This window comes from Coregonus lavaretus (genome assembly GCF_964263955.1).
Source record: "Coregonus lavaretus genome assembly, chromosome: 19".
Lineage (NCBI taxonomy): Eukaryota > Metazoa > Chordata > Actinopteri > Salmoniformes > Salmonidae > Coregonus > Coregonus lavaretus.
In genome coordinates this window covers 395083-409414 of record NC_140006.1, presented here as the reverse complement: position 1 = coordinate 409414, position 14332 = coordinate 395083, and the positions used below count along the sequence as shown (strand labels likewise).

At 44.1% G+C, this 14332-nt stretch overlaps 1 protein-coding gene across 1 annotated transcript in view; it reads right to left on the bottom strand.

The window, feature by feature from the left end:
- Positions 1-3177: 3177 nt before the first annotated feature.
- Positions 3178-14332, bottom strand: part of LOC311146755 (ATP-binding cassette sub-family D member 2-like) — a 38857-nt gene continuing 27702 nt past the window's right edge. Inside the window, exons 7-10 of the mRNA XM_084183320.1 lie at positions 9759-9904; positions 6228-6312; positions 5896-6021; positions 3178-4980 (exon numbers count right to left, since the gene is read on the bottom strand). Of these exons, the coding sequence (XP_084039446.1) occupies positions 4767-4980; positions 5896-6021; positions 6228-6312; positions 9759-9904 (571 nt within the window). The 3' untranslated portion in view covers positions 3178-4766. The remainder of the gene's footprint in view (positions 4981-5895; positions 6022-6227; positions 6313-9758; positions 9905-14332) is intronic.

The window sequence follows — 14332 nt, the reverse complement described above, 5'->3', positions numbered from 1 at the left end:
GATCGAAATCATTTCCGTCGTTATACACCAGATGGCATCAGATACACGTTAAATTGAATACCCCTGTACTCTGAGACTGGAATATGCAACCAACCACAAAATGCTGACTAATTACAACACAACACAACAATGAATCAATCAATTATTTGAGTTTTACACAGTCTTAGTGGTTGTCTTATTTTATTTACAGGAAAATACATTTTCCAAATCAAAAGTTTCATGAGCCAAGCATATTTGAAACTACATATAGGAATCACATTGATGTAAATGAACACTCAGTGCACATTCTTGCATGCAGAATGAACAACAGTACCAGAACAGGTGGGCGTAAAAGGTTTTGTCTGTTTTCTCACATGCATTAGTTACTACAAGAGGTACCATTAAATTAACAACAATTTTGCTAATCAAACTTAAATTGTCACAGTTGCCAAAATTGAATGAATTGCCTATGACAAAGTAAAATGCTATAATACATGTCAAATACAGTACATTCGGATGTTCCACAAAATGACAAAATAATTGTATCAAATAATTGTTAGTAAGTCAAAGTGTTGTGGGAACATAGTAGAGTAGGCCTAAATGAACTGTTGCAATTTTATAGAATATCAAAGTATATTTGATTTTGTTTGACTTTGATCCATAGTCTTGGTTACATAGCTAAACTCATGGTCATGTGTACATGTTTTCATGTATACAGTTTCAAGCATCACCTCTTGATTCTACTCACTCCATACCATTCTCAGTCACTTTAAGACACTGTTTCATCCAGTAGTATACTGTAGATACTTCCTATCAACAGGGCTGAGCAACACATCATGTTTTTTTTTGTTTTTTTACAGTACAGGGAAATCAGGTTTCAAACTATGTCAGGTGTCCTTTTCAAGACACAAAATATTAGTTAGAATCCCAAGGAATGAGGAGAAGCCTGAATATGTAGGTTCTTTTCAGCCTTATTACCTATTTACAACAGTAGTTATAACCAAGTATATTACAAAAGTTCACTCCTTTACTTCCATGAACACTAACTATTCATGGTGCAAGCTATTGTATTTCTCCTCCCACAATGCTCTCTGTTTAGCATTGATTGAAAGAGACAGTTCAAATATAACAAGTAATTGAGGCATCACTCACACTCACCCATTCAATGCAAAGGCAAATATAAGTACCATATTAACAAAGTATACATTACAATATATAATTTACATATTTATAACTTACATACATTATTTTCCATGTCACTTCTCTTCAAGACAGTTTAGTCTGAGATGTAGTGGTAAAAATATAGCAGATGCACTTATTGTACACTTGTTAAGATTCTGCCATTGCGGTTAATGATTTCATTCTGTGACACTGACATGTCACAGTCATTACAGTCAGGGTATAAGCCAATCAAAAAACCTAGTACTAGTACAGTGCCTTGTAAAAGTATTCATCCCCCTTGGCGTTTTTCCTATTTTGTTGCATTACAACCTGTAATTTAAATGGATTTTTATTTGGATTTCATGTAATGGACATACACAAAATAGTCCAAATTGGTGAAGTGAAATGAAAAAAATAACTTGTTTCAAAAAATTCTAAAAAATAAATAACCGAAAAGTGGTGTGTGCATATGTATTCACCCCTTTGCTATGAAGCCCCTAAATAAGATCTGGTGCAACCAATTACCTTCAGAAGTCACATAATTAGTTAAATAAAGTCCACCTGTGTGCAATCTAAGTGTCACATGATCTCAGTATATATACACCTGTTCTGAAAGGCCCCAGAGTCTGCAACACCACTAAGCAAGGGGCACCACCAAGCAAGCGGCACCATGAAGACCAAGGAGCTCTCCAAACAGGTCAGGGACAATGTTCTGGAGAAGTACAGACCAGGGTTGGGTTATAAATATCCGACAGAGCACCATTAAATCCATTATTAAAAAATTGAAAGAATATGGCATCACAACAAACCTGCCAAGAGAGGGCCGCCCACCAAAACTCACGGACCAGGCAAGGAGGGCATTAATCAGAGAGGCAACAAAGAGACCAAAGATAACCCTGAAGGAGCTGCAAAGCCGTACACTCAACAGAGCTGGGCTTTACGGAAGAGTGGCCAGAAAAAAGCCATTGCTTAAAGAATAAAATAAGCAAACACGTTTGGTGTTCGCCAAAAGGCATGTGGGAGACTCCCCAAACATATGGAAGAAGGTACTCTACGCTTTTTGGCCATCAAGGAAAACGTTATGTCTGGCGCAAACCCAACACCTCTCATCACCCAAGAACACCATTCCCACAGTGACCTGTTTCAGTCTTCCAGAGATTTGAGACTGGGACGGAGGTTCACCTTCCAGCAGGACAATGACCCTAAGCATACTGCTAAAGCAACACTTGAGTGGTTTAAGGGGAAACATTTAAATGTCTTGGAATGGCCTAGTCAAAGCCCAGACCTCAATCCAATTGAGAATCTGTGGTATGACTTAAAGATTGCTGTACAACAGCAGAACCCATCCAACTTGAAGGAGCTGGAGCAGTTTTGCCTTGAAGAATTGCTGCAAAAGGTGGCTCTACAAAGTATTGACTTCTTGTTTGTTTCACAATAATACATATTTTGCATCTTCAAAGTGGTAGGCATGTTGTGTAAATCAAATGATACAAACCCCCCCAAAATCCATTTTAATTCCAGGTTGTAAGGCAACAAAATAGGAAAAATGCCAAGGGGGGTGAATACTTTCGCAAGCCACTGTATGTGCCACCCAATCAGTATACCCAATGTTTATAGATATCACTGATTGAATATACCGTATAGGGCAGGGATAATCAACTAGATTCAGCCGCAGGCTTATTTTTTCTTGAGTGGATGGTCAGGGGGCCGGAACATAATTACAAATCATTTGTAGACTGCAAATGGACCGCAAGAAGCCCAAACAGATATAATATTTGACTAAAACATACTCATTTCTGTATAGGATCAAATATATCCCTCTATTATGCGTGGGAATACTTTGTAACAAATTTCCAAAATTAAAATCACTTGTCCCCCCCCAAAAAAAAAAATCACCTGCCCGCGGAACGCCAGTTGGAGAACCTTGGTATAGGGGATACACTAACACAGCCAGGCTATAAGGCTACAGTACTAGAAGGACTGGTCTTGGATTTGACCTACAGTAACCTCAGCAGAGCTGAGATGACAGCTTTGTTCAGCAGAATATTTACTGTACATACACAGGTGTGAACAGAGGCAGCATAATCAAACTCTAAAATTACTACATTAAAAATACATTTTATGACATTATCAAAAAAAGAAACAACAAAGTTCACAGTATACAGTCTGAGATAGGTCGCTGGTAACAAATATGAATTGTTGAACTAGATTGATTTTAGTGTGGGTGGATATAACAACAGTTAATTAAACTCAGCAACCAATTAACCGTACTGAACTACAACGGAAAACAACAGTGGTTATTGTAAAACACAATGTAAACCTCTTGCCGAAGATGTGACATATTTTTTATAGGGGTGAAGATTGTAGACTGAGACAACACAAAACACCCTGTTACACAGATATTACCCTAGTGATAGTGAGTAGAGCTTTGCCAGGTGGTGTGTGTGTGTGTGTGTGTGCGCGCGTTTGCGTGCGTTTGTGTGAGCGAGCCCAGTCCGATTCCTGCTGTGCTCTGCTGGAGACAAGACAAAATGCCTTGAAATCCATTGTATTTGTTCAGTAAACCAGAAGTCTATAGCAACAGACCCACAGCTCTGTTACTAATGCACCAATGTCCAATAATAGCTCCTAAGAAAACCATCTCTTAGCCACTAACAAAGACAAATCAGGGCTGCGGTCAAAGTAGTGCACTATATAGGTCTAGGGAAGGGTGTTATTTAAAATGCAGAGCCAGATAACTTGAAAGCTACTGAGGTATTTTGAATATATTACTATACCTCAGTTCTGAGGAGATAACCTGTGAACAACACATTCAGTAATGTTATAAGGAAGATGTCCTTATGATATAACCCAGCGCCAGTGGCTGAGATAACAGAAAGGGACACTCATTTATCGCAGCTGTGGTACTTTAAATTTGAGCAGTTGGGCTACCTTTAAAACTGTATGCTTATTAGCCTAACCTTAATGAATAACTTGATATGATTGTAAAAACTTGATGATCATTGTTTCATTTCATCCAATGACCTTTCTAGTAGTTTTTTTTTACAGAAAGAAGTAGAGGGTGCTCAACCAAAGGGAGTAGAGGTGAAACCTAAAAATGTGTAGACATCATTGGGCAGGAAAAGGCGCAACGTTTAAAAGATTGACGTAGAAAGCTATTAAAGGCCAAAACGTCAATCTTTTTTAAACTTGTCTAATAAAACTACGAATTTTTAATGGCGAGCGTTGCGCCTTTTCAGGTCCATATTAGTTTTTTTAATAACACAAACAAATCTACACAATAAAATAAGGAAAATACTGTCTCAAAAAAGCATTAGCCTACTTCTTCAGCAGCATAAAAAATTTACATTTCCTCAAATTGAGTAAAGTGCTAGAAATGAAAAATTATTTTACTTCATTGTTCAACAAAATAAAATGTTAGTCTCAGCTTGTCAGAGATTTTAAGTCTCTCAACCATTTCCAGCGATGAAAACATCTATAAAACAACATTGTTGATTAATTCTTAAAACTCAACCCCAACACTGGAAACGTATGGGAATATGCGTTTGGTGTGCGTTGAAACAGAAAAAAAAAATACTTTGACTTTTAGAAACATCCATCTCGTTTTTTCTTTCATTCTTCTTCTTTCACTCCTCTGCTGCGTCGGCTGTTTTGAGGACTGAGTCCTCTCCCAGGATCTTGCAGAGTTCGTTGAGTCTGTGTTGCATCTTGGGTATTCCTGCAAGTGAGGACTCGAGGCGCTGTTTCTCCTCGGTCAGGGAGAGACGCGTAGCGGTGTCCAGCTGCTCGAACCTCCATCCTCCCTCACCATCAAACTGTAACAGGTGGGTGTGGTACTTCCTGTAGGTATGACAATAATATGGGTTAGGGATGGGATTATTTCATGGTTGCGTTATGTTTCTCTTTTTTATTCATTCATTATCCAGTCCAAGCACAACATTATTTCAAAATAGTATACAATTGTCTTTGACCTTATGGTTGTGTTATGCAAAATGATTGCAGTGTTCGTGATGGTGCATGAGTTCTGTTCTATTGTGGTTGCAGTCTTGTTGTGATTATTTTGTGCTGTGCTCAGCCTTGTTGCGTGATGTAGTGTCATGCCATGTTATGTCATGTTGTGTAAAATGTCATAGGGTTACGTGACTGCTAAGGTTAAACAAGCAACTAACTAGCAGCAGCAATCTCCTGAGAGGAACAGACTTGCACAATATTGTGGTAGTACTATTTGTGTTTGCACTACAATCATGTTTAACGCCTGAGGCTAACTCTGAGAAAATACAGAATAGAGCACTGCTGACGTGATAACTAGTGGTGCATTTGCTTATAGCCTACTACTTGTTTTGCGTTCATTTTTTTGCATTTCCTTTTAATTTTTTCTAAAGGTTTCTATACAGTTTTCCTTTAAAACTGTTCTACAGTGTTCAGTACAGAATCTGTGTGCTTCAAGACAAACAGTGGCAGAAATATTACACATTGGAGGTTTAAGAAACTATCTGACTAGTCTTGCTTGCCAAACTCATGGTGCTCCACCTAAGTATTGGAGACACAGCGGCTGTCGGAAGAGACACTATGGCTGCATTTACACAGGCAGCCCAATTCTGATATTTTTTCACTAATTGGTCTTTTGACCAATCAGATCAACTCCCAAAAAAATATCTGACGTGAAAAGATGTGATTGGTCAAAATACCAACTAGTGGAAAAAAGATCAGAATTGGGGTGGACAGACTGGTCCAGATATGATATCTGTCTCTTACCAGAGAGAGGGCCTGTGGGTGATTGACAGTAAGGATATCCCAGCATCCTTTGCAGCCTGGAATATTTTTCCCTCCACGTCAATGCTGACAGCACTGGTGCACTCATCCAACAGGGCATACTTTGGCCTGACACACAATTAAAAGGAATTTAGTAATTTATATATTTCTAATTAACAATTCATTAAATCAACTAGCCACCAATCAATCAACTATCAAACAAGAGAGGAATATGGGCTATTCAATCAACAGCACCTCTAAATATCTACTATGAAGTTTTTCCAAACCATACATCCAGGGTTAAAGAAAGCCTAAGATGGCAGGCCAAGTCTTACCTGTTGTAGAACATGCGAGCCATACCCATTCTCTGTTTCTCTCCCCCAGACAACACGTCCTTCCAGTCCATCTCTGCATCCCAACCTACACACAGACAAACATACACACATCACAGTCAGTTAATATTGGAAGTACTGTCATTGACTACAGTTTTATTCTCCATTGGAATAAGTAGGTTAAATGCTACACAAAGACCAACGCAAAGGGTTTAAAGTTAGCATAACCATGGAAACAACTGTGGAGAGAGTTGAAAGTTCAAGAATATTCGATAGGAGACTGACTTACTTAAAAAAAGTTCTCTCTCTCAAAGGCTTAAAAACAAGCATTTTCTTTGTCCCGCTGCAAGACATCCTGTGTCTTTTCCATTTAAATGACTAGGTTTCATATTTATCTCAAAAGACCAAAAACCTAATACTTTCTAATCCTGATTTAGAACAATGATGCAGGAGGAAAACGCAGGACTCCACTGTCTCTACAGCCTGCGTTTGTGAACAAACAGGGAAAATAATAATCCTTCTGGAGGGAAACCAACATGTGGAAAATCTGGATCATGGAGATTATTTTAGTTGAATGATCCTCTCCTCTGGCTAGGAACCATTCACACAGTGGTTACAGACAGAGCAGCCATTCATGGCTCTAACCTAGAGTGACCAGGCTTAGTAGTGAGGTCACAACAATAGAGCTGATTGTTGGAGAATAACAGGACCACTGGTCTCCAATTAACTACACTCTACATGTCCTTAATAAGACCAAAGTGATGGAGCGGGTGTCACGCCCTGATCTAGAGAACTCGTTGGTTGGGTCAGGGTGTGAGTTTCTGTTGAGATCTATGTTATTGTATTTCTATGTTGTAGATCTAGGTTTCTATTTCTATGTTTGGCCGGGTGTGATTCCCAATCAGAGGCAGCTGTCGCTCGTTGTCTCTGATTGGGGATCATACTTAAGTAGCCTGGTTGCCTACCTTAGTTGTGGGATCTTGTTTGTGTTCCTGTTAGGCTTGTTGTGTGTATAGCCCATAGGACTTCGCGATTTCGTTGTTTTGTTATTTTGTCAAGTGTTTATTCGTCTTAATAAATATGTACGCATATCACGCTGCACCTTGGTCTGACCCGTCTCTCAACGATCGTGACAGAAGATCCCACCAAACAAGGACCAAGCAGCGTGCCCAGAAGGACCAAATGCCTGGGACTCAACGGGAGGTAACCTTGGTAGATGTCCTCCTCGGTTGGGGGAAAATTACTGAGGAGGAGGCCATCCGTTACCGGGAGGCAATGAAGGAGAATCTAGCCAATAAAGGACCCTGGGCGAAGGAAGAGGAGAAAACGGCGCCAACAGTGCCGACAATGAAGGAGACCCGAGAGGCAACCCCAATAAAAAAAGGGTGGACGATGAGGCAGCAGGAGGCCGTAAAAAGGCTGACTGTAGAGGAGGAGGCCGCTATTTTAGAGGTCCTCCAAGACCTGCGGATCTGCAGTTTAAGAGAGGAGGCCACCACATTACAGGGGCTGATAGGGAGAATAGAGCAGGAGAGCTCCCTTCAAGAGGAGGCGCTGCAGGAGGCCCGTAGGGAAAAGGAAGTAGTGGAGGCACGGAGAGAGGAGCTGGTCAGGCAACAAAAGGAGTGTGTGTTCATTGAGGAACCAAGGTATGCGGAGATACGCACTGTCGTCAGTGCGCATTCACAGCCCAGTGCGTCCTGTGCCAGCGCCCCGCACGTGTCGTGCGAAAGTGGGCATCCAGCCAGGACGAGTTGTGCCAGCTGTACACTCCAGACCTCCAGTACATCTCCACTGTCCAGTATATCCTGCTCAGGTTCGACGCACTGTGTCACCAGTGCGCCTCCCCAGCCTGGTACGGCCCGTACCTGCTCCGCGCACCAAACCAGTGGTGCGTGTCGCCAGCCCGGCACAGCCCGTGCCTGCTCCTCGCACCAAACCAGTGGTGCGCGTCTCCAGTCCGGCAAGGCCCGTGCCTGCTCCTCGCACCAGACCAGTGGTGCGTGTCCGCAGCCCGGTACGGCTGTTTCCAGAGCAGTCCGCTCCACCGGTGCCCACTCCAGTTCCGGTCAGCTGCTCCACTCCAGTGCCAGAGCAGTCCGCTCCACCAGGGCCGAGTCCAGCTCTGGTCAGCTGCTCCAGTCCAGTGCCAGAGCAATCCGCTCTACCGGTGCCTAGTCCAGCCCTGGTCAGCTGCTCCAGTCCAGTGCCAGAGCAGTCCGCTCCACCAGGGCCCAGTCCAGCTCTGGTCAGCTGCTCCAGTCCAGTGCCAGAGCAATCCGCTCTACCGGTGCCTAGTCCTGCCCTGGTCAGCTGCTCCAGTCCAGTGCCAGAGCAGTCCGCTCCACCGGGGTCCAGTTCAGCTCCGGTCAGCTGCTCCACTTCAGAGCCAGAGCAGTCCGCTCCACCGGTGCCTAGTCCAGCTCCGGTCAGCGGTTCCACTCCGGAGCCAGGGCAGTCCGCTCCACCGGGGTCCAGTTCAGCTCCGGTCAGCGGCTCCACTCCAGACCCAGAAGTCAGCCCCTCTCCAGGGTCGGGGCCTCCCAAACCAGGGTCCTGACAGGGAACGGTGCATCGCGGGAGGATTGCCGATCCAGGCCCAGACGTCAGCCCCTCTCCAGGTTCGGGGTCTCCCACATCAGGGTCCAGACAGGGCTTGGTGCATCGTGGGAGGAAGGAGAGGGGAAGCATCGCGCCGAGGTCCAGACCAGACCAGGGGTGCAACGGGGAGGCAGAGAGGGAGAGGTCGTCACTGCCGGAGCCGGAGCCGGAGCCGCCTCCGAGGCTGAATGCCCACCCGGACCCTCCCCTAATGAGTCAGGTTAGTGCGGCCGGAGTACGCACCTTTGGGGGGGGGTACTGTCACGCCCTGATCTTTATCTAATTGTATTTCTATGTTGTAGATCTAGGTTTATGTTTCTATGTTTGGCCGGGTGTGATTCCCAATCAGAGGCAGCTGTCGCTCGTTGTCTCTGATTGGGGATCATACTTAGGCAGCCATGTTGCCTACCTTGGTTGTGGGATCTTGTTTATGTTCCTGTTTGGCTTGTTGTGTGTATAGCCCATAGGACTTCACGTTTACGTTGTTTTGTTATTTTGTCAAGTGTTTATTCGTCTTAATAAATATGTATGCATATCACGCTGCACCTTGGTCTGACCCGTCTCTCAACGATCGTGACAGCGGGATAGACTGATGCCACTAGCAAAATACAGAAATAACTTATTGAGTGGTCAAATGCACTACAGACAGCGCATAGTATGATAAGAGATCTAGAAACTTTTTGAGGAAGGATGTGTTAGCTGAACTAAGAGGGCCCCATTCAGTATGTCTGTTGTTGTTTGGGAATCCCTTTGGAAACCATATCATTCATCTCAAGGGTAAATGGCTTAAAAATAGGTTACTGGGAGTTTTGTCAGGCTTCAGCTACCTATTTTCATAGTGCACCTGTTACTATGCCGTCAGACTCACGCAGCCCTTTTGTTCTAGGCTGACTCAGATAGTATTTCCCTCACTGCCCCCTCCCCGGTTCTTACCGCCCTCGCGAGTCACTATCTGGTTGAGGTTAACGATGTCTAGTATGACCTCCAGGTCCTTGTCTCTGTAGCCTCTGTCATGCATGTCTTTTAGAGAGTCTGGGTAGATCACCTGGTCTCTCAGGGTCCCAATGGACATGTACGGCCTGAGGAGAGAGCGAGGGAGGGGGGAGATAGTCAGACACAACATTTGGGTAAAGAGGTCAGTGTGTGTGTGTGTGTGTCACGTTTCACCATTATAATAAAGCCGTCAAAACACCTGGAAGATCGGGTAAATATTTCACTACTCTAAGGTCTGGTTTCTCTCTCTCACTCTCCATGGAGATCCAGTTACTGAGTCTAGAGGGTAAGGTTACCTGCTGCTGATTTTCAATACATTTAACTGTGTGTGTGTTGTGTGTCTGTGTTTTTATTTTACTATCCTTGTGGGTACCAGAACTCCTCAAAAGGATTGTAAAACATGGAGAATTCTGACAAGTGGGGACATTTTGCCGGTCCCCACAAGGAAAAATGCTATTTTAGGCTTAGGGGTTAAGTTTAGGTTATGGTTACAATTAGGGTTAGAATTAAGGTTGGGGATAGGGTTAGGGGCTACGGTTAGGTTTAGGGTTAGGTATAGTTTTAGGGTTAGGGGTTGGGGGTTAAGGTTAGGCTTAGCGTAAATTTAGGGTTATGGTTAGATTAAGATTAGAGTTAGGATTAGATTCAGGGTTAGGGAAAATAGGATTTTGGATGGGAATCAATTATTTGGTCCACACAAGGATAGCAATACAAATCTGTGTGTTTGTGTATATATACAGTGAGGGAAAAAAGTATTTGATCCCCTGCTGATTTTGTACGTTTGCACACTGACAAAGACATGATCAGTCTATAATTTTAATGGTAGGTTAATTTGAACAGTGAGAGACAGAATAACAACAAAATAATGCAGAAAAACGCATGTCAAAAATGTTATAAATTGATTTGCATTTTAATGAGGGAAATAAGTATTTGACCCCTCTGCAAAACATGACTTGGTGGCAAAACCCTTGTTGCTGACGTTTGGCAACTCAAACCTTCAGCTCCCTCCACAGATTTTCTATGGGATTAAGGTCTGGAGACTGGCTAGGCCACTCCAGGACCTTAATGTGCTTCTTCTTGAGCCACTCCTTTGTTGCCTTGGCCGTGTGTTTTGGGTCATTGTCATGCTGGAATAACTATCCACAACCCATTTTCAATGCCCTGGCTGAGGGAAGGAAGTTCTCACCCAAGATTTGACGGTACATGGCCCCGTCCATCGTCCCTTTGATGCGGTGAAGTTGTCCTGTCCCCTTAGCAGAAAAACACCCCCAAAGCATAATGTTTCCACCTCCATGTTTGACGGTAGGGATGGTGTTCTTGGGGTCATAGGCAGCATTCCTCCTCCTCCAAACACGGCGAGTTGAGTTGATGCCAAAGAGCTCCATTTTGGTCTCATCTGACCACAACACTTTCACCCAGTTCTCCTCTGAATCATTCAGATGTTCATTGGCAAACTTCAGATGGGCCTGTATATGTGCTTTCTTGAGCAGGGGGACCTTGCGGGCGCTGCAGGATTTCAGTCCTTCACAGCGTAGTGTGTTACCAAATGTTTTCTTGGTGACAATGGTCCCAGCTGCCTTGAGATCATTGACAAGATCCTCCTGTGTAGTTCTGGGCTGATTACTCACCGTTCTCATGATCATTGCAACTCCATGAGGTGAGATCTTGCATGGAGCCCCAGGCCAAGGGAGATTGACAGTTCTTTTGTGTTTCTTCCATTTGCGAATAATAGCACCAACTGTTGTCACCTTCTCACCAAGCTGCTTGGCGATGGTCTTGTAGCCCATTCCAGCCTTGTGTAGGTCTACAATCTTCTGTGGACAGGTGTCTTTTATACAGGTAACAAGCTGAGATTAGGAGCACTCCCTTTAAGAGTGTGCTCCTAATCTCAGCTCGTTACCTGTATAAAAGACACCTGGGAGCCAGAAATCTTTCTGATTGAGAGGGGGTCAAATACTTATTTCCCTCATTTTGAAATGCGTTTTTTTGGATTTCTTTGTTGGTATTCTGTCTCTCACTGTTCAAATAAACCTACCATTAAAATTATAGACTGATAATTTCTTTGTCTGTGGGCAAACGTACAAAATCAGTGCTCAAAAAAATAAAGGGAACACTAAAATAACACATCCTAGATCTGAATGAATGAAATAATCTTATTAAATACTTTTTTCTTTACATAGTTGAATGTGCTGACAACAAAATCACACAAAAATTATCAATGGAAATCAAATTGATCAACCCATGGAGGTCTGGATTTGGAGTCACCCTCAAAATTAAAGTGGAAAACCACACTACAGGCTGATCCAACTTTGATGTAATGTCCTTAAAACAAGTAAAAATTAGGCTCAGTAGTGTGTGTGGCCTCCACGTGCCTGTATGACCTCCCTACAACGCCTGGGCATGCTCCTGATGAGGTGGCGGATGGTCTCCTGAGGGATCTCCTCCCAGACCTGGACTAAAGCATCCGCCAACTCCTGGACAGTCTGTGGTGCAACGTGGCGTTGGTGGATGGAGCGAGACATGATGTCCCAGATGTGCTCAATTGGATTCAGGTCTGTGGAACAGGCGGGCCAGTCCATAGCATCAATGCCTTCCTCTTGCAGGAACTGCTGACACACTCCAGCCACATGAGGTCTAGCATTGTCTTGCATTAGGAGGAACCCAGGGCCAACCACACCAGCATATGTTCTCACAAGGGGTCTGAGGATCTCATCTCGGTACCTAATGGCAGTCAGGCTACCTCTGGCGAGCACATGGAGGGCTGTGCGGCCCCCCAAAGAAATGCCACCCCACACCATGACTGACCCACCACCAAACCGGTCATGCTGGAGGATGTTGCAGGCAGCAGAACGTTCTCCACGGCGTCTCCAGACTCTGTCACGTCTGTCACATGTACTCAGTGTGAACCTGCTTTCATCTGTGAAGAGCACAGGGCGCCAGTGGCGAATTTGCCAATTTTGGTGTTCTCTGGCAAATGCCAAACATCCTGCACGGTGTTGGGCTGTAAGCACAACCCCCACCTGTGGACGTCGGGCCCTCATACCACCCTCATGAAGTCTGTTTCTGACCGTTTGAGTAGACACATGCACATTTGTGGCCTGCTGGAGGTCATTTTGCAGGGCTCTGGAAGTGCTCCTCCTACTCCTCACTGCACAAAGGCGGAGGTAGCGGTCCTGCTGCTGGTTTGTTGCCCTCCTACGGCCTCCTCCACGTATCCTGATGTACTGGCCTGTCTCCTGGTAGCGCCTCCATGATCTGGACACTACGCTGACAGACACAGAAAACCTTCTTGCCACAGCTCGCATTGATGTGCCATCCTGGATGAGCTGAACTACCTGAGCCACTTGTGTGCGTTGTAGACTCCGTCTCATGCTACCACTAGAGTGAAAGCACCGCCAGCATTCAAAAGTGACCAAAACATCAGCCAGGAAGCATAGGAACTGAGAAGTGGTCTGTGGTCACCACCTGCAAAACCAGTCCTTTATTTGGGGTGTCTTGCTAATTGCCTATAATTTCCACCTGTTGTCTATTCCATTTGCACAACAGCATGTGAAATGTATTGTCAATCAGTGTTGCTTCCTAAGTGGACAGTTTGATTTCACAGAAGTGTGATTGACTTGGAGTTACATTGTGTTGTTTAAGTGTTCCCATTATGTTCTTGAGCAGTATTTATATATATATATATATATATATACTGCCGATTTTGCAGGTTTTCCTACTTACAAAGCATGTAGAGGTCTGTAACTTTTATCATAGGTACACTTCAACTGTGAGAGAAAAATCCAGAAAATCACATTGTATGATTTTTAAGTAATTAATTTGCATTTTATTGCATGACATCAGTATTTGATCACCTACCAACCAGTAAGAATTCCGGCTCTCACAGACCTGTTAGTTTTTCTTTAAGAAGCCCTCCTGTTCCTGTTACCTATATTAACTGCACCTGTTTGAACTCGTTACCTCTACAAAAGACACCTGTCCACACACTCAATCAAACAGACTCCAACCTCTCCACAAGGCCCTTACCTCACCTCGCTCATCAACTCATCCTTGACCGCTGGCTATGTCCCTTCCATCTTCAAGAGGGCAAGAGTTGCACCCCTCCTCAAAAAACCTACACTCGATCCCTCCGATGTCAACAACTACAGACCAGTATACCTTCTTTCTTTTCTCTCCAAAACTCTTGAGCGTGCCGTCTCTAGCCAACTCTCCTGCTATCTCTCTCAGAATGACCTTCTTGATCCTAACCAGTCAGGTTTCAATACTGGTCATTCAACTGAGACTACTCTTCTCTGTGTCACGGAGGCTCTCCGCTCTGCCAAAGCTAACTCTCTCTCCTCTGCTCTTATCCTTCTAGACCTATCTGCTGCCTTTGATACTGTGAACCATCAGATCCTCCTCTCCACCCTCTCCGAGTTGGGCATCTCCGGCGCTGCTCACTCTTGGATTGCGTCCTACCTGACATGTCACTCCTACCAGGTGGCGTGGTGAGAATCTGTCTCCGCACCACGTGC